Here is a 20973-nt window from a genome sequence, read left to right as displayed (position 1 = left end):
CTTCAGCCTCTCTATTACCTGGGACTATAGGCGGTGCCACCATACCCAGCTGACATCTCTACTTTTGATGCAAAGCCTCGAACATGGGTGGAAATGAGGTGACAATGATTTAAAGAGAAATCAGTGTAGTTGCTTCTTCAGAGAAGAAATCAAAAGGGAATTTAAGAGTATTCAAAAACTTTATGCTTCTCCTCTGTGGAGATTATTAAACACAAGTACAAACAGAAATACTGCAGAATCTTCTAGGAAAATTTTTTTTTTAACCTACAAAATTTCTTTTAATAATAAAGCCTTTATTTGGGGGATTAATTTTCTGAATAAGGAACACATTCCCAGGATTAAAAATCTAAAAACTATGAAGAGATATTCAGTAAACTGTCTCCCTCATCCCTAGTCTCCTAGACAGTCACTTCTATCCTACCACATAGTTCTTCCTGTCCTTCCTTCCGCTGCCACAGGCAAGCAAAGTTGTTACTTTTTGCATATCAGTACATGTGTGCATGCACTTGTGTACATACACACACATATATAAATATATACTGCTTTTTAAAACCATTAGCAACATACATACAAATACTTAATAATATATTAAATATACAAATTATATATATATATATACAAACAATAACATATCTTGGAGGAACCAGATGTGATGGTACATGCCTGTAATCCCAGAGACTCTGGAAGATGAGGCAGGAAGATGGCAAGTTCAAGGTCAGTCTGAGAAACTTTGAGCAACCTTTTGGATAAGGTTTGTCCCCAAGGTTTCATGCACTGAAGGCTTGTCCCCAGTGTGGTGCTGTTAAGAGGTAATGGAATGCTTAAGAGGTGGGGTCTAGTGGGAGGTCATTAGGGGCAGGTCCTCAGAAGGGGCTAAATAGTTCTCATCAGACCCTGGTTAGCTCTCTAAAGAGGGTTGTTATGAAAGAGCTTGACCCTTCCTTGGCCTCTTTGGCTTCCTCTTTGGCTCTTGCTATTGTGGTGCCATCAGTCATAAGGCCTTCCCCAGATCCAAGCAGAAACCAGAACCATGCACTTGAACTTCATGAACTGGGTTAAATAAATGTCTTTGCTTTACGTACCCAACCTCGAATATTTGTTATAGTAACAGAAAACAGACTGATATAAATACCACTGGAAACACCTATTTCTTTGAAATTGACAAATTACTCCTGCAAGTTGATCTTCCTATTACTTTTTGAGGGGTAATTGACACATTTTCTATTCCCTTTCTATTTTTTCAGTACTGGAGATTAAACCCAGAGCCTCACACTCGCTAGGCAAGTGCTCTACCACTGAGCTACATCTTCAGCCCTTTTTATTTGAAAATAAGGTCTCACCAAGTTGCTCAGGCTGACCTCAAACTTGTGATCCTCCTGCATCAGCCTCCTAACTAGCTGGGACTACAGGCATGTACCACCACACTCAGCTCCCTTTTTCTATTCTTCTATGACAATTGATTTGTTCAGATTTTCTATTTCTTCAGGTATCAGGTTCTGTAAATTTCCCTAAAAAGTTATTACCTTTAATGAAAAAATTTAAAAATCAAGATAGTAACTACTTTTTACAAGGGATAAGAATTAATAGAACCTTTCTGAGGCCATTTCTAGCAGATATTCCGTGAAAATACTAAAATCACAACTTATATTAGAATTTCTTCTTATAGAGCATTTAATTTTCAAAGGAGAAATGACAAAAGTTCCCTAATTAGGAGAAAGGTGGGAAAGAGACCTGAGACCCAGTTTTCACCTGGGCCCAGAACTCCCATCTCCTTGTTCTTGTTTCCTCACAGACCCGCTGCACATAAGTCCCTTAGCATGCTTTATTTTTAATTTACCTTAAGTACCAACCATATCTGAGTCTAGCTCTGTCAGCCCAGCCTCACCCTGAAAGTTAAGTCTGATTTCTCTTTCTAAACCTGAGCTTCTCAAAGAGTGGTCCTGGTAGGCAGAATTCTAAGGGCCCCAAATTCCTACCACCTGCTGTGCATGCTTCCTGTAATCTCCTCTCCTGGAGTATGGACGGGACTATAAAAAGAATGGGGTTTCTACTCCTGTGATTAGGTTAATATAAGGCAAAGATGAAGGAATTTTACAAATAACATCTCAAATCAGTTGATTTTGAGTTAATGAAATGGGAGACTATTTTGGATGGACCTGATTTGATAGAGTAAAAACCTTTAAAAGAAAGACTTCGCTCTCTCTCCCTGAGATCCAGGAGACTCCTCCTGGCTTAAGGAAGCCATATTCTGAACTGCCTCCTGTGCAGGAAGACTTCAGGTGGCCCCAGGACCTGAGGGCAGCCTCTCAAGAGATGTCCAGTAAGAACCCCAGGCTTCCAACATACATGAGCAAGGAAATGAATACTGCCAATCACCCAAATGAACTTGGAAGCAGTGCCTCCAAATGGAAACGCAGTTCTGCAGACTCATGTTGACTTCCGCCCTGAGAGACCTTGAACCACACCCAGCTAAGCCATGTCCAGACTTCTGATTGACAGAAATTCAGATAATAAATTTGTGTTGTTTTAAACCCATAAATTTATGGCAATTGGTTACACAACAATAGAAAATGCATTGTCTTGGACTCTATCCCAGATCTTTTAAATTAGAATCTCCCTTTCTAGAAGCCAGGGATCCTGAATTTTATAGACCTCCAAGTTGACTCAGATACACTTTAAAGTGTCAGAATGAACTTACTGTGCAAATAATTGCTCAGACAATCTTTAACAAAGCATTCTGTAACTTCCAGAATTTCAGATTTGGAGATTGTTTTTTTAAGAGTTTATAATACCAAAAGAGTCTACTCATAAAACTAAATAATTATCAAGGAAAATTAATAGAGCACTTTGGGTTGGAAAGCCAAGTGCTCATCATTTGCTTATTCATTCAGTTTGCTATGTTTTATAGCACCATATAACCATAATTTATTGTAGAAAGCTATTACCTGTCAAATTGACAGTTAGTCTGGAGTAATTCTCCAGTGGGGCATTGTCTTTAGTTTCTCCTAATATCCAAGTCATGTAACTTACATACTAATAGCAAATTTCTAAAAAATTGATTAAAAAGGTAGGATAAATGTCATCTTAATACTTTCTATGGAATAGTTAAAACAGGTGGGATTTTTTTTCTTATGCTACATTGGGAAATTGAATTTCTTTCAAATATTATTAATTTACCAACACTAGTGAAGCAGTAAAAATATTTGAAAAATTCATAGATCTCTTTTCATGAATTTGTCAAATCTCTGAATCTCTGAACCAAACTTTTTTCCTTTTCTTTCCTTTTTTTTTTTTTCACTTGTTTTAAGGAACCTCAGAAAAGTCTAAGAATTTAAAAAGAACCTCAGTGTGAATTTTGACCTGACTGAATCCAGCAAACAAAATGAATTTCCAGCAGTAGAAACTTTGATTAAAAATAAAACTCCATGCCTTACGTTCTTACATAAAACCTTCTCACACTGTCCTTGGCAATGTCCAGGTTGCTCCATGATGCTTCTTTTCTTCTTCTTCTTCTTATTTTTTTCAGTATTCCTGTCATTTTTCAAAGATACTTTGTATCTATGACATCTGGCATCTAACTTCAATTCAACTTTCCAAAGCCATGATTCCCCCACTGCATAACGGAAACGCGCAACATGCTTTTGTCACTTTGTTCCTGAGGGTTTTCCTGTCAAAGACGAGGTATATCTCCCACCACAAGGGCATGTCTAGATCTTTCTCTCATCCGAGTCAGTTTCTCTTGGCTGCTGAGGAAATTGCCATCACTTTTTAATATTCTTATCTCCAAAACTACTTGTTCATCTATGCTTTACTTGGTTATTAAGTTGGGAAAGCCCCAAACAGTTCAAAACAAAACAAGGAGGTGTCAACAGGGCCAGGGGACCATACACTCTGTGTCCCTTGTGCCCACTTCCCCAGTGGTGGACTTCCCCAATTGTGGCTTAGCCGATTGTGTTGTAATTACTCATTTGTCTTCCTCTTGGAGGACAAAAATTATGTGTACTACATTATTTGATTCCTCAGAACCCACCTTAAATCGTGACACATAATAGGTACTCAATAAGTAGGTGTCATGTCAGATGACTGAAAGCATGTCCTTTAACCCCTCTGTGCCGTTTTTCTCAACCAAAGGGCACAGGTTTAGGCAGAGCAAGGAGTCAACCCTGAGACAGCACCCAGGAATTTGGGAGTAAGGAAAATAAGATTGTCTTCTGAGAGTTGTCTATAAAATCAATCTACGATCAGATCTCAAACATACAAAATCATCTTCAAAATATCATTCCCAAGCCAAAACCTGCTCAGTATCCAAACTGCTTTGTTGAGTGAAGCAGTCAGGATACCCTAAAGTCGGGAAGAAGGTCTACAGCTCCCCGGCCAGGGGATGCATTTTAAGACCTAGCAAACAACCCTTAGTTATGATTTGATTTTTCACATGGTTCAGAAAGAGAGACAGCACACGAGTTTGCTGTCACAGTGTTTTTGTCTGTCTTTCTCTCAATTGTACCACTCTGTGAATGAATACACTGGCCTTCAGGTTTTGTAAACCTGTTGGTATGAGCTGGATTATACAATGGATCCTCTTAATGCACTGTTATTGCGGGAGACTAAACCCAGAAGAAAGGCACTGGGTCAGGCACACTCCCCAGTACGAGGCACCTGTGTGGCCTTGCAGGTGGTGGTGGTCAGTGTTGGGGTGGCCCTGACCGTGCCCCACACCTTCCATTTAGCAGCGTGTTGACACCTGCCCTACCAAGATCACTCCTGTGATTTTGGCAAAGCTAGGGTGGCTGCCTTGAGGTTAAAAGGAGGAAAATAAAAGTGAGGATAAAATGAGATGACAAATGTATTTGTACTTTGAGAAACAGAAAGCACTACAAGTGCAAAGCAATGTTATTCCTAGCATCTGTTTAAGCCCTCTCCAGGGTTCTGCTAAGAATCCAGTAGAACCCACACAGGGGCTCAGCAGGTAAGGGTAGCTGACCTGGGAAATAATGCTTTCAGTTCTTCCCTCCTCCCTGTGTACTTTGGGAGACTCAGCCATTATGATTCTTCTAAGAGACAGTGGCAATTAACATCTAATCTGCTACCCACAGAGTACTTGGTTTCCTCAAAAGTGCTTCTCCAAAAATAAAGAAATTCTGGTTTATCCTCATTGATTACTTAGTCAAGACAGCTGTGGAAAATTTCAGACAGTTGGTGATTCTTATTCAGTCCTCTAATTTAGCTTCATAAAAACCTTCCAGTCTTAATGATCTCTTACAGCCATAGGAATGCAGAACTTCAACATCTCCATAGATCATTCTGACCTTTTCATCACATACAAACATTGGCACTTCTGTGCAAGCCCAAGATAGCTAGTAGCCTTTTAGGACTAAAAGAACCAATTACAGCAGCTTAAAATAGATTCGGATTATTCAAGGCGCCAACTTCCTACTATGGTCAAAGCTCCATCTGTTATTATTAACAGTGATCCTAAAGCTACTCGTCTGCACCCAATCTGGTCAATGTGAAAATCGAATCAGAATGGAAAATAAACAATTGCAAAATTAGCGAGAATTAACAGCTAAAGAGAGAGAAACAACCCGGCTTGAACTGACAGCTGCCAATATTCAGAGACATTTACGGGTTCCTGGTCATTCAAACTGCAGATAGCCTTCATGCTCCAAGAAATGAAACTGATGAGGAGTTTAACAGTGTTCCTTTCATTAATTTGAATAGGCATTATCAAAAGCTACAATTTGGGAGTGGGGGGATTCTGAGAAGTCTTTGTAAAATAGTAGCAATGATCTTTTCAGCATAGTCAATGGAGAGTTGTATTTATTTGGCACATATTTATTTGGTGTCTGCTCTGTGCAGAACACGTGCACTATGCTGTGGGCTGGGGATGCGATGCAGTGATGAATATCATCAGAGAGTGTCCCTGGCCTCATAGCGCTGACTGATTTATGGAAGAGACATCAATCAAATACCAACACGAAAATATAAAATAGCAACAGTGACAATTGCTATGAAGAGATTTGTAGGTTTTTTAAGGGTATGTAATAAAAGGAATTAACCAGTATAGAAAGTTCCAGAATACTTCCCTGAGAAAATGCTGGTGTAAGCCCAAATCACATGGGAAGGGCTGGCATTAACTAGACAAAGTCAGGATGGGCAGAAGGGAGGTATGTATGGGCAGCAAGGGAGGCAAGCTGGTTCAGGCGGGGACAGTCTGGCAAAGATGGAGGAGATGTTAAGATGCATATGTTTTGTCATCAGTTCTTCCAGACCTGGCATAAATAGCTGTCACATAAAGGTATTCAAGGAATGAACAGAATACATCACCCTATTCTGCCTATAGATTCTTCACACTTGTGAATTTCTTCTTGCAAAGAGCGTCATCCTCTGCATTTTTATCTATTCTGTATCCAAGCAGATGGCTGTAACCTTTCCTGTTTTATGAACTCAAACCTGTATTTTAAGAGTCATAAATATTATAGTTAAGCAAGTAAAAATTAAATTTCACATTATCTTGCTTGGTTGCAAAACATCTGGCACCAGTAATTTATCTTCTCTTCCGTGGGAAATTGAAACCTGCTTAGCCTTTATACACTAGCCATAAACATGTTGCAAATTATAACTTTACATTGCCATTAGTTTCATTTGGAGGTAATGTAAATTGGGTCATCCACTTAATTTTGACATTTACTAATTCTCTTTCACAATAAAATGCCACTTTCTTTGCTTTGTGTTCCCTGAGAACCCACCCACATTAACTACCAAAAAAAAAAAAAAAAAAAAAAAAATCAGCCAATGCTGAAAAGTTTCTTTGGGGATGACTCACATTGTCACACAAGCTGCTACAACTTTATATAGAGAAAACGCTTCATCTCAGTTTCCAGCGTTAAATGTAAAAAGCAAGAAGAGTTTTGCTCTGTGGGTTGAACCAGCAGCTTCTCCTTCACCTTGTCATTAAGTGGTATGCTAGAAAGGGCATCGGTTGGACAGAACTGAATTTAAATCCTGACTCTGCTAGGAACTGGCTGTAAGACAGTTATATAAGCTCTCTTGGTTTCAGTTTTCTCATCAGAAGAAAAAAGTGAAATTCCTATGAAGCTGAATGAAATGACGTGTTTGGAAGTACAGTGCATATGGGAAGGTGTTCCATGAGATTTTAGATTCCCTTCTCCTAAGGCAACCGGGGTAGAATCTCCTTAGTCCCACTGGAATCCCTGTGAAGGCAGGGACTGTGACTATGCTATATGCTTAGTGTAATGGTGGCCCACAGGCTTATGTTGAATATTTAAAGACAAAGAATTTCAAGTGTTAAAGTTTTCACTATTTTTGATGGACATAGAAGGGAGATACGAAATGACCACATCACAGACTCAAGAGCCAGAGTGAGGGGAAGATCTAATTCTAGAAACTTGGTGTTGTGGATATTTGTGTATTGGCTATCCAGCACTGGGACATCCCGGAGGTCATCTTAAGTATGCAGAAAGTCAGAGAGGCCTCTCCCTGCTTCCTGGCACCTGGTGTACCACTGTGTGGCCTATACTCAGTCCCCTAGGGGTTTGCCATCCTGGGGAGAGATGCCAAGCTGCAAACTGGTCATAGGGTAGTCCCAAACCTCAGAGGGAGCACTCAACAGTAGTAACACCAGCAAGACAGTCTCACCAGTCCATTCCTGGCATGTGACTTGGGCTGTATTCTTTAGCTTCTGTATTTTTGGCTTCCTATCCCCCAAATTCCTGTTTATCTTCCACACTTGGATTCCCTAACCTGCTTTTTGCTTTAAATGGCCTACCTACTGGTTTTCCATAAATTTCTTTTCTGCAGTCAGTCAGGTGGGTTTCTCGTGTTTGCATTCAATGATTTAGATCTTAGTCTACTCCTCCTGCCCTTGGCCTTGGGTTCTCAATGTGGTCGATACATTGAGCACTGTTTCTAGAGATACATTTTCAGGTTACATAATTTTCAAAATCCCTTCTTAGAGGTGGTCGATATTTTCCATTACTCTTAAATATCCTTAGCAAGCCTATAAAATGTGCTATAGTTTCTTCCATGGAATAGAATTATGTTCCCTCTAATTACTCTTTGTCGCTTCATTTGTTTTCACCTTTCCCAGCGCCTGAGGTTCATATCTTGCTCACCTGCTCTTTTTCCTCGATACTCATTTCCCTTTAGGGTTTGTGAGGTTTCATAAGCTTTTATCGTGCATGAACTACGTGCCAGATATTATGCTAGGGATGAAGACACAAAGATGAATAAGGCAGCACCGGGGCTTGTGTGAGGATAATAACTGAATGAATAAGACCTTAGGTAGATTAATGCCGAGACAGGCAACGGAAGTCACCATGCTTCTCAAGCAAGGAGGGAAACAGACACATAAAAGGCTAGAATTTGATTCTACATGACATCTCTTTCTACAGCGGTGAGATCATTTGTCCTGTGATCATTGTGCCTCTAGTATGTACCAGGCGTGGTGCAGGGCCAGCATCCTGGTAATTGCTCCTTATTGCTCTCTTGTCGATGAATAAATGTCTTTTGGAGGGTGTGAGCCTGCCTGTATCTCTGGGTGTAGCAAAAGTGACTTTGTAATCCATGAACAAGTGGAGAGACATTCTGGAACGAAGGGCTAGCGTCCACAACAAGCTCTGCTCAACGAGGCACCTTCGCTGCTTCTTTGAACTACATTTTTTTTTTTTCTCATGCTACTGCATTTTCAGAGAACCATACAGGTTCATTTTCCCCTCACATTCTTACTGCTGCCTATAATCCATCATTACAAAGCGCAGCCTTAAAAACAGCACTCAAGGGAGACATTATTTCCTTTCCATTTCTCTCTCAGAAAGAGCAACTCAGAATAGGGAGAGAGAAAAAAAATGCATTTAGGTTAAAGGAATATAAATAACAAAGAATCTGCTTCTTTCCCTTTTTAAGATGCTAAGCCTCAAAAGGATTCTTGGTTTTAAAAATGGCCATCACCCCTTGGCCTGAACTAAACATTAATATTATATACCTGGTAATAAAGCCACACTTTTAGTGAGAGCTATTAAAGGGGAAGTAGGGCTGAGACTCATAAATACAACTTGTGAGGTTAGTCTTGTGGTTAGCCAGGACTTAAAATTTGTGATTCCCTCGGTTATATGGGTTGACAGGGAAGCTATTGACTTTTTCTCAGACAAGACTGCAGTGCTCAAAATTATGACCTGAAAACAGAAATGACCAGGGTTCCTAAGACAACCAAAAAACTCAGTCGAACTGGGTTAAACCATTCCTGGTATACAAGCATGTGTGCTAGATAAGAGAGAAGAACCAGGGAATGCTATTTTTTCTCCTTTTAAAAAATACAGGTTTTTTTTCCATTTAAAAAGTTCTGTGGCTTTTATAAATCAAATTTTCTTTGGCCACACAGAATTTCCATCAACTTACCCCAAATGTGACTGAAGCCAACTGATTATTTTGCTAATGCTTATTAGTTATAGCTTAATAATTTGGTAACACTGAGTAGAAAGCCTAAATTAAGGGAAAAAAAAAATTTTTTTTTTTTTTTTTGGAGCTCTTTGGATGCACCCAGGTTAATCTTTCCCAAGGTTAGGAGTCTGAGTTCTTGTTAATTTTAATAGCTAAGAAATATCTCAGGCAGTGGTCCCCAGTAAAATTCTGGGCAGATCTCTAGATGGCTGCAGATGCAGCTGCAGTGCGAGACAGGGAGTTGTCTGGTCTCCTTTCATTTTTAAAAAGCATTTATACACCAGACTTCGAGCTTCCTTTAGTATCTTCTCACAGTGGAAGGGGCCAGCTTACTGGCTATGGACAAAGGATGTTAGTCATATCACTCATAATTCTGTGGTTTGTCAAAGAGTCCAGGATATTAATTCTCTTTGGTGAAGAGGACTTTGTCCATGTCACATTCTCCCTGTTTCTCTTTTTAATGTGGTTTGACAGCATGAATTCAAAAGGAGCTTCCACAATTAGAAGGAGATGGAACCACAGCATCTGTGCTAACAGCCCCTTAGCTGCTCTAATTAGGATCCCCTTATTCCATTTCTGTTTCTCGGGAGAGGACAGGGGGCTTTTTAATTGGGGCTATTAGAAGTTCTCTCTACACAATGACACTCTCTGTGAAGCGAAGGCTCCAGCAAAAAGCCATGCCCACTCTGCAATTACTTCTTGCAATTCTGAGGAATAATGGTATCTTGTCTCATTTAAAAATAAATCGGAGGCTTATTCCTTATTGCGCTCTCTCCTCTGCCTACTCACATGAGTTTCTTCTTGCCAATTAAGCAAACTTTCCATTATTTAAGGAGGTGTTTTGATCTTAACTGTCCCCTGATAATAAGACATATTAAGCTGGATTTCATTGGCCCACACCTCCTTTCTTCCCAATATAAGGCTAATTTAAATGAGCTCGAATCTCAGATCTTGAACCTGCTCTGTGGTGACAGGGTGCAACATTGGAATTTCCTGAGCTGTTGTGTTTGTGTCACGGAGCTCACCTGAAATGACCCGCACATTCAACGCTCTCAGTTTCTCAGAATCACTTCCTCTTAGAAGAACAGATGTACCTTGGTATGTATGACCTGTTCCAGGAAAAGAAATTAAATATTTAGATGAGAAACACAGTCTTCAGATGTATTCCCTATGCTGGTTCAATGGATTACCAGGGAAAAAGGGCTATTCACCATCAGACCTGGAGTAACAAGATGCCAAGAGCTTTTCCCTACTGAATTAAGTTCCACTAGCAAATATAGGTGGGTTCTTTCTACAACCAATGACTTCTCCACCACCATAAACACCATTATGTCACATCCTCTAATGAAAAGCACCAGGCCTTACATGCAAAATATTTTATTATTTATGTTACTCTGTACATGGATATGATGTACAAAATGCCAAATGTATATTTAATATTTAATTATATTTAATGTCATAAGTGGTGTGATGTTTTTTATTATATACTTGCACTTGCAAGGAAAACCTTTGAAAGTGACTAAGTCTATCATTTGGGTATATGTTCACATGAATTTAATGTGACTCCCCACTACTAGAGACTTTTTCTATCTCATTTACAGCTTTCTTTCTTAATATGTATTCATAAGGGAAAATGGATCCAGAAACCCAAAAGTATGCACTATTTGCAAATAACAGACATTTATTTAAAATAATAAAAGTTTCAAAACTAGAAAGATGCCAGGTCTTGGTTCTGACATTTTACTAACTATTGAGTTTTGGACAAAACACTTAACTTTTCTGAGTTTCAAGAATTTTGTTTTTTTTTTTTTTTTTCCAGCTATAAAATAAAAATAATGGCATATATTGCTTAAATACTTTGAGAATCTAGTAAAAATGCTCTGAAAATAGTTATTATATAAATACACAGTCAGGGGCAGTGGTATACACCTGTAATCCCAGCTACTCAGGAGGCTGAGAGAGGAGGATCACAAGTTCAAGGCCAGCCTCAGCAACTTAGCAAGACCTTCAGGAACTTAGTGAGACCCTTTGTCAAAATAAAATTAAAAAAAAAAAAAAATTAAAAGGACTGGGCATGGAACTTAGTAATAACATATCCCTGGGTTCAATCCCTAGTACCAAAATAATAATGATAATAATTAATAAAGTAAAATAAAAATAAAATAAAATGAATATATAGTATTGATGATATTACTAACTACTGCATTAAGAGCCTTGTTACTACGGTATCAGAGACAAGACTTGATATGAAACCAATCTCTATAACAAATACGTAGTCAGAAGAACTGGTGGTCCCCTTCCTCAAACCTGGAAGCAACCACTTGCTACCCTATGGAAATGCTGAATGTGGCCTTGCATAGTAAAGAACACGTGGGAGTTGGGAAGTAAACAACTACCAAAGCTACCATTGTTTTTGGAGAACCAACTATGCACCAGACCCCGTGTTCCACTTCTTAGGTACTCTCTGTTTTTCAGCTCTTACGGTAGCACTGTGTGGTAGTGGTGAAATGTCCTTGATTGACAAACAAGGAAAGGCACTTGGATATGGTAATTGGCTTAAAGTCATTTAGCTAGCACACAGTAGTACCCGGACTCTAACATCAGTCCTTCGGCCCTCAAAGCCCATTCTCATGGTGGTACATTTCATACTGTCTTTAAGAAACCAACCACTCATATTATAAACTGTGCATCAGGCCTGATATTCAGCCAGTGCACACCTGGATACATACCAGTAGTGCATACCAGCAGTTTACAACCTATTGTGATAGATGGGTGCCTGTGTCACACTAATTGTTAAATATTTTTTACATTATCTCTGATTGTATTGATTCCCTTTGAGCTCTGTCCCACCCAAGATCTGCTGACATTCCAAGCTTGTTAAAGATCGGTTCTGGCCCATACTTATCACCTCCAGCTGCTCTGCTCAAGATCTCTAAGTCTGAAATTCTTTGTCACCACTTCCTGTTCTTCTTCCTGTCTCTGCCCTCACTTCCACTAAGCCCTGCTCAACCTCTGGTCCATCAACTCCTCTCTATTCACCTTTTGTCCCCCTATTCATTGTCCCTATAGGAGAAAGATGTATGAGTGTTGGTACTATGTCTTCCTTATGCTTTTAAACCTTAGATTATCTAGAACCACCCCTTACACACATTAGCTACACAATAAATGGTCAATTAAACCAGAAAGAAAGTTAAGTACCTTGATAAGATTAGTTCTTTGATGCTAATTATTCTAAAGAAATGCAATTATTTCTCAATACTTACTCTGGCACATCTGTACTCTCCTGTGGTCTTTAAGTATTTTGAAGATAAAGAGGATGATAAAAAATATAAAAACTAATAGAATTAAAATATACCAAGCGATCTTCGTGGGACAGGTAACATCTGAAAAGAAAAATAATACTATAAATATACAATAGGACCAGGATATAGATCAGATCAGTGGTAGAGCATTTGCCTAGCATGTGTGAGGATCAATCACCAAATTCTCTCCCTTGTGCTCTGCTCTCTTTCTCTCTCACACAGAGTAACCACCCCCGCCAACCACTTACTTTTTACATCCATTTCTAGGTGCAAAGAAATGTGAATACAATTGTTAGGATAGTCCATAATTCTACAAGTGTGATTTGTAGACTTTTCCTTGATTGGATCTTCTTCCACCATTATTGATTTTCTAGTGTGGTTTTTTAGATTACAGGTAGTGTTATATTCCTCCGTGTGGTCAATTACAGGAGTTGCAGTGAAGTTAAAATGTCGACAAGGTGAATAAAAATCATTTTCTTTCCTTTCCATTGATCCTATCATGATAAGAACTAGAGAAAGATTAAGAAATTGTTATTTGAAAATCACCATACAAAAGCAGGAAGCACAATTCAAAATAAAATCTCCTTCCTACATAAGAAAATAGAATATACTGACAATAATATTTAAAGTGATTGCATTTTTTAAGATAGTGAAAACCAGTCAGGGGTAAGATTGAAGTAGGACTGGAGCATCTCAAAGAAGACACAGACATTCCCTGAAGACTTGTGTGGCAGATGGTATTTTCCAGAATGTTCACAGTATTTCCTATCCCACATCATGCTAGTTTTCTAATGATGCTATAACAAAGTATTGAAAACATATCACAGTTCCGGAGGATTCGAGCATGAGATCAAGGTGTGGGCAGGGTGGGCTCCTTCTCAGGGTGTGAGGAGGAACCTATTCCACCCCTGTCTCTGACCTCCCGTGGCTGACCGGCATCTTCAGCATTTCTTGAGGTGTGGAAGCAACGCCCTGATCTCTGCCTTGATCACCACATGGCCCTCTCCCTGTGCGCATTTCTCTGTGTCCAACATCATGATAAGATTAGGGCCCATTCCGTTGACTTCATCTTAACAAAGTTATATCTACAGGGACCTTATTTCTAAAATAATGTCACATTATGAGGCATTGGGGGTTAAAACTCCTCAAATAAATTTTGGGGAGACACAATTCAATCCATAACTCACATGTTATCCTAAAACTTTGCCACTCTTCCATAAATAGGTGAAATTTCATTTCTTCCCCATTTGATCTGGGAGGGCTTGTAAATTGTTTATAATTAATCCAATGCAGAAGAAGTATCATTGCTTGACTAAGCCAGAAAGAAAAACCATCTCCACCTTGGAAGACCAGCACTGGAGCTTTGAGTGACTATGTAAAAGTCCAACAACTGTGAGGTGCCCCCAAAAAACCCAAACAGAAACACAACATAGAGGAATCAATGAACAGAGTGAAAAGGTAGCCCATAGAATGGGAGAAAATATTTGCAAACCATATACCTGATAGAAGGCTAATACCAAAAATATATAGGGAACTCTTACAGTGTTAATAGAAAAAAGTATCACCTGATTTTTAAAAGTGGGCAGGGGATTTGAATGGACATTTCTCCAAAGAAAATATACAGATGGTCAATGGGTATTTGAGAAAGTGTTCAATATCATTAATTATCAGGGAAACGCAAATCAACACCACAAGAAGATATTGCCTCACATCTGTCAATATGGATATCATAAAAAATCAAAAGATAACAAGTACTATCAAAGATGTACAGAAATTGGAGCCCTTGTACACTGCTGGTAGGAATGTAAAATGGTTCAGTCACTATGAAAAACAGTATGTAAATTCCTCAAAATATTAAGTATAGAACTACCATATGGTTCAGCAATTCCAGTGCCTAGGGTTTTCAAAAGCATTGATTCAGGACCTCAAAGAGATATCTATACTTCCATATTCATGGTAGCATTGTCCTCAATATCAAAGATATGGAAGCAACCTATTAGTTCCTGGAAAGATGAATAGATAAAGTGGCATACACACACACCAAAGTGTTTTATAACCTTAGGAAAAAAAGGAAACCCTATTATTGTGACAACATGGATGAACCTGGAGGACATTTTGCTAAGTGATATAAGCCAGTGACAACACGAATTCTGTATGAATCCCCTTATCTGGGATATCTAACTACTCTATTAGAATCAGAGGGTGGTGGTCTTCAGGGCCAGTGCAAAGGGGAAACAGGGAGTTGCTGTTCAGTACTTGTAAAGGTGTTGTGCATTTAGGTCATCAGCATTTTTAAAAAATTTTTTTTAATCTTTTTTTAATTTGTTCTAATTTGTTGTTCATGACAGTAGAATGCATTTATACATTTTGATAGATCATACATAACACATTTTATGACTGAAAAAATTACTTAATTTCTCAATGACCCAGTTTGATTCAATGTAACTAAATAATATAGATTGATCTCATAATAAATGCCGGTTCAGTTAGGTCCTGCAGATGATACACAGTTATTCTCAACTTTGTTCATTAATTCATTTAGTAAATGTTTGTTGAGTGCCCACTATGCATTATACCAGGCATGGAGCTCAAAGCTAGAGGTCTGGTGGTGGACAAGGGCAAGGCCCTGCCCTCAGGAGAGAAGTCCTACTGAGTGGGACGTGTTAGGTGGAGCAGAGACAAATGCATGGGGGTTCAATGACTCCTTAGAGAATCAAAGTTTGCTTTTACTATGAGAAATTTCAGGTTTACTTAACATTATTTTTTAAACATTTGCTGCCTTGGAAGACAGTATGCTAAATAACTTTTTTTTTTTTTAAGCATCAAATGTATGTGAACTATAGTGGCATTTTGATGTATTTTAAGAAACGCTGTTTTTTTTAGTAGTTATAAAGGTATTGTGCATTTAGGTCATCAGCCTAAATTTCCTCTTTCAGACAGGAAAGCTTCAATGTTCTTCCTATAGAAGAAAACAGAAATATTTTCGTTACTGCGAAATTTTGAGGTTGGGGCATTGGGCACTGGGTTGACTTATTGAAAAATAAGTCAACGAAAAATGAAAAATATCACAAAACCCTACAAGTCACTCATCAAGAGCCACACCACCGGGTGTTCCCCTGTCAATGGATTTTAAAATGAGATATATTATTAATACTTTTCTCAGCAGGATTAGTCAATTCACACTTGATATATTTTATTCTCACTGCCATTCTGTATTTACCCGTCTCCCCCATATTGGAGATTGAACTCAAGTCCTCATGTGTACGAGGCAGGTGCTGCAGCACCGAGTGGATCCCCAGCCCCTCTGTGTTTACCTTTTGATGTCTGTTCCTGAAAAATGAAATCCGTGTTTCCTTTGGATCCACAAACCAAACACAAGGAGCATGTTTTAAATTCACTTGTGATGTCTTGGCAAATCTTAGTGAAGTTTTGGAAATTGGAGTAATTTAGAAAGATTCCCATCATAGTCTGAGTTTCCCTTACGGGTTGCAGAAAAGTCACAAAAGAAAAATTTAAGGAAGAGAGCAAATAGGTGGAACCAGGTTGTAAACACTCCTTCAGACAGGAAAACTCCAATGTTCTTCCTGTAGAAGAAAACAGAAATATTTTCGTTACTGCGAAATTTTGAGGTTTGGGCATTCAAATAATATATGATTCCACTTATCTGAGAGATCTAAGTAGTCAATCTACTTAGATAAGCTCCCAGTTTTTCTTAGGCAGATTTTAGCTTATCAGTAACAAAACTCTCTTTTTATATTAACGGTTATCTGCTCCACTTAAGTATTTCATTTTTAAGCTTGCCAATATTCTCTATTAATTTCCAGAAAACAGATGTCCATATAGAGAAGAGTTTGGAAGTCCTAGTATTTTAACCATTCTCTGTTCTGGGAAAATTTTAACAGACAAACCTTAGGTTCTTCTGAATCCATCTGTTCCAAAATAGACACAAGTCATCAGCCTGGAGTTGAACAGAGGATAACAAACCTGGACAGCATCTCTATGTTAGTTTCCTAGGGCTGCTGTAACAAATTAACCAATCTTGGTAGTTTAAAACAAGAAAAAATCATTCTCTCTCAGTTCTGGAGGCCAAAGGTTCAACACTGGTTTCAACAGTCCCAAATGAAGATGTCTGCAAAATTATGCTGCCTCTGAAGCCTCTAGGGAAAATCCATGCCTTGCTCCTCTTCCAATTTCTGGTAGCTGCTGGCATTCATAGCCTTAGTAGTCCCCTCGTCTTCTCTGTGTCTCTATTTTCTGCTATTCTGTCTGTCAAATCTCTCTCTGCCTTTTTTTGGGGGGTGAGGGTACCAGGGATTGAACTCTGGCGCACTCAGTCACTGAGCCACATCACCAGCCCTATTTTGTATTTTATTTAGAGACAGGGTCTCACTGAGCTACTTAGTTCCTCACTTTTACTGAGGCTGGTATGAACTGGTGATCCTTCTGCCTCAGTCTCCCAAGCCACTGGGATCACAGGCTTTGCCACTGCGCCTGGCTTCCCTCCACCTCTTTCTTATAAGGATATTTGTGATTGGATTAGAACCCACAGCATAATCCAGGACAAATCCCCTCATCTCAAGATCCTTAATTTAATTTTTAAAAAATCCTTTTTCTTTATAAGACAATACTTAGAGTTTCTAAAACTTAGCACCTGTTATCTTTGGGTGGCCATTATTCAGCTTACCAGAACCCCTAAAGATAAAATTTAATAAGGTAGCTGCTATAGTTGATCTGAAATGTCCCCCAAAAGGCCAAATGTTTAAGTCTTAGTCCCTAGCTTGGTGCTATTGGGAGATTGTGGAACCTTTAAGAGGTGGAGCCTAAGGGGAGGTCTTAGGTCATTGGGGGCGTGCCCTCAAAGGGGATGTGGGGACCCCAGCCCTTTCCTCTTCTTCCCTCTTTTGCTCCCAGCCATGAGGTGAGCAATCTGATCTACCACACATTCCTGTCATGATGTGCTGCCTCCGAAACAGGCCCAAAGCAACAGGGCCAATGGACCAGGTCTGAAACTTTCAACACTGTGAGCCAAAATAAAACTTTTCTCTTCATAAGTTGATGTAATTAAAGTCAACTGGCACAGTGACATCATACATTTGTTTTATATGTGTGTGTGTGTGTGTGTGTGTGTGTGGTTTGATTCTGTTTTGTTTTGCTTTCTGATGATGAACATCAGATAGGGATTGATGGCATAAAAGAAAGAACACAGAGTTCCAAAATTCGGAAACAAAAGACAAAGACGCTAAAGCTATATCTGTCATTAGCCAAAATACTGAAACAATTTACTTAACCTGAATGAATCTAGTTTTTCCACTAGTGAAGTAGAGTTAATAACTCTGGATACTGTGAACCATATGGGCACAGAGCAGCATCAAGTGATGTATTATTACCTGTGAAAACTCAACATTTAAATAAAAGTATGCACGTTATTTAAAATGCAAGCCCATATTCCAAAGGAAAAGTTAAAAATCCATTCTTCTTTAGGATAGGCTATCTGATTTAATTCATACAAATAATCAAAGCTCACTGTGTAAAAATTGAGAATTCCCATTTAGTAGTAACGATTCACTAAGGAATAAGTAACCTATCTTTCAAAAATTCTCACACTGACAGTCATCTGTTAGCCTGAGAAAATAACAGACAAGGTCAATTCACCCTTACGTGTCTCTACCATCTCTCATATAACCACAGGGAACGAAACGTTTTTAAGATTTCTGAATAGCATGGTTTGAGGCACTGGAATTGATTCTCAACACCTTAGTAAATTATAAATTAATTAATTAATTTAAAAAATGAAGGTCCATCAACACAAAAAATATTTTAAAAAATAACATGGGACACAATGAAAGAATCACTTCGGTTTTTTAAAATGACTAATTCTAAATAAACATATTTGTTCAAACTTAAAAGAAATTCAAGCTAGTTATTGATATTAAAACATTTTTTTAAATTTGTGGAGTTTAAGCCAGGCTCAGCAGCACATGCTGCTCAGGAGACTGAAGAAGGGGTATCACAAGTTTGAAGCCAACCCAGGCAACTTAGTGAGACCCTATCTCAAAATTTAAAAAGAACTGAGGATGTAGCTCAGTGGTAGAGTGCTTGCTCCAGGCCCTAGTTTCAAATCGCAGCACCACAAAAAAATAAATAAATAAATAAATTTTATTTTAATAGTAATTCCACATGTGCTTAGTTACTTGTAATATTATTATTATTTAATAAATTAAACACTCATGTCCTAGCCCTCCATATTTGAAATTGTTTCTCTAATAATTCACATAATTTCCAGCTATTAAAAAATTCATGTCTGAACCTACATATAGTGTTACACACCTATAATCTCAGCTATTCAGGAAGCTAAGGCAGGAGGATGTGAGTGTGAGTTTGAGGCCAGTCTGGCAACTTAGTGAGACACTGCCTCAAAATTAAAAATAAAAAGAGCTGGGTAAAGCACCCCCAGGTTTGATTACCAGTAACCCCCACCCCCCGAATAAAAAAGGAAGGAAAGAAAAAAATGAAAAGGAAAATAGTTTTTCATACTTGGAGTGCCATAAGGGGTTTTTCAAGGGGGATGGAATTTTATTCAAATGCACAATTTTATTATGTCTAACATGCCTATAATCACAGTTGTAATCAAACTGTAACTAATAAAAATATTGCCTTTGGTAGTAATGTCAAAGGAAGGAGATAGAAATGTACTATCTGATGGAACTCTATAATTTATAGTTTTGTAGATATTACTAAAATACATTAAAAAAACTTATTTCTCGTCACTTTTCCATTTTCCTCACTGGCACTTTCATCTTATGAAATTTCAATTTCTTGAATTTATATTGCTATGATATGACCTAGAAGAGAGATAGAGAAATTTTTACTGTCAATATTGTGTTCCTCTTAGTCAATAATTGACCAACTAGGCTTTCTGGAATTGAGGATATATCCTTTATATTTGGCTATCAGGTCATTTTGTGATGGCTTTAAACCTCAGTTTTAAATAATTCAATTGGAAAAGAAATAAACATGGGACACATCCTTCCCTCATACATTTTTAAGAAATAAATAATTCTACCCAATCATTTTTGTTATCAGGTGGGCTATGGTCTCATCTCCATAAACAAGGATTTATGAATTTAACTACTGCCATTAATATTGCTGGCAGTCAGACATCTAAATTCTCTCTCTGAGACAGAAATGTTTTCCAGAATTACTTCAGTACTAAGCACCCTCTCAGAGGAGGTATACAGAATACTAAATAGAATTAGAAAACACATGACACAAGAGGACAAATGCCTATGTTAATTATTTTCTCTTTTTAAAGAAAAGCAAATAGGACTAAAGACACACCAACTATCTTTATTTTCTTTTCTAACTTTCATTATGAAAGTATGTCACACATATGTATATACATAATGTATCTTGCCAATTAAAGAATAATGAATATAACAAATGCCCACGTACCTGTCACCAGATTAAGACAGCATATTACCAACACCTTTGCAGGACTTTATCCTTACCCAGCCCTACACTATCACATATTTGAAAATAAATATACATGGAATATATTATATATATTCTTTTGTGATTTAGTCTCTTTTTTGATCTTAATATATTTTGTTTATGTTGATGCATACAGCTATAGTTATTTATTTGTTGTATCCTTATGAATGAATATACTACAACTTATTTCTTCATCCTTCTGGCAGTGAACATTTGTTTACCTTTTTTTTTTTTTGCTGTTATGAATAACGCTAAGAACCATAACTCTCACACACTGCTGGTGTGAATGTGAAATAGTACAACTACCTTGGAAAACACATTTTCATATTATAAGTTAGATATATATTTACTGTATACCCCCATTTTACCTATACATGAATTTTTACAGAAGCTTATTAAATTTATAATAACCAAGAACTAGAAATAATCTAAATTTCCAACATCTAGTGACTGTATAACTCCTGACATAGCCATATAAACAAATATCACTCAGCAACAATCTTCTAATTATAAAAAGAAAAATGACCTAGGAGGAAAATGGAAAAATAGGGAAAACCAGGAAATACACTTCTAAACCATCATGCACTTCTATTTTATTAATCAATGTTTGCTTAGAAGCTTAAAATTTTGAAGGATTCCTTAAATATTTATCAGCATGTTGCCTCACAGTTTGTACCTTATCTATTTCCTCTTCTTTATTATGATCTTTAGGTTGAAGGAAGCT

General features: G+C 37.9%; 1 protein-coding gene across 3 annotated transcripts in view; it reads right to left on the bottom strand.

Annotated features, from left to right (window-relative positions):
- The window catches only part of Tmem156 (transmembrane protein 156), a 55750-nt gene that overhangs the window by 16836 nt on the left and 17941 nt on the right, over positions 1-20973 (bottom strand). For all 3 annotated transcript variants that reach the window (XM_047567032.1, XM_047567030.1, XM_047567031.1), the window contains exons 2-5: positions 16073-16342; positions 13007-13267; positions 12720-12839; positions 10482-10565 (exon numbers count right to left, since the gene is read on the bottom strand). In XM_047567032.1, the coding sequence (XP_047422988.1) occupies positions 10482-10565; positions 12720-12839; positions 13007-13267; positions 16073-16342 (735 nt within the window). The remainder of the gene's footprint in view (positions 1-10481; positions 10566-12719; positions 12840-13006; positions 13268-16072; positions 16343-20973) is intronic.

This window comes from Sciurus carolinensis, chromosome 10 (genome assembly GCF_902686445.1).
Source record: "Sciurus carolinensis chromosome 10, mSciCar1.2, whole genome shotgun sequence".
Lineage (NCBI taxonomy): Eukaryota > Metazoa > Chordata > Mammalia > Rodentia > Sciuridae > Sciurus > Sciurus carolinensis.
This window is presented reverse-complemented; position numbering and strand designations above follow the sequence as displayed.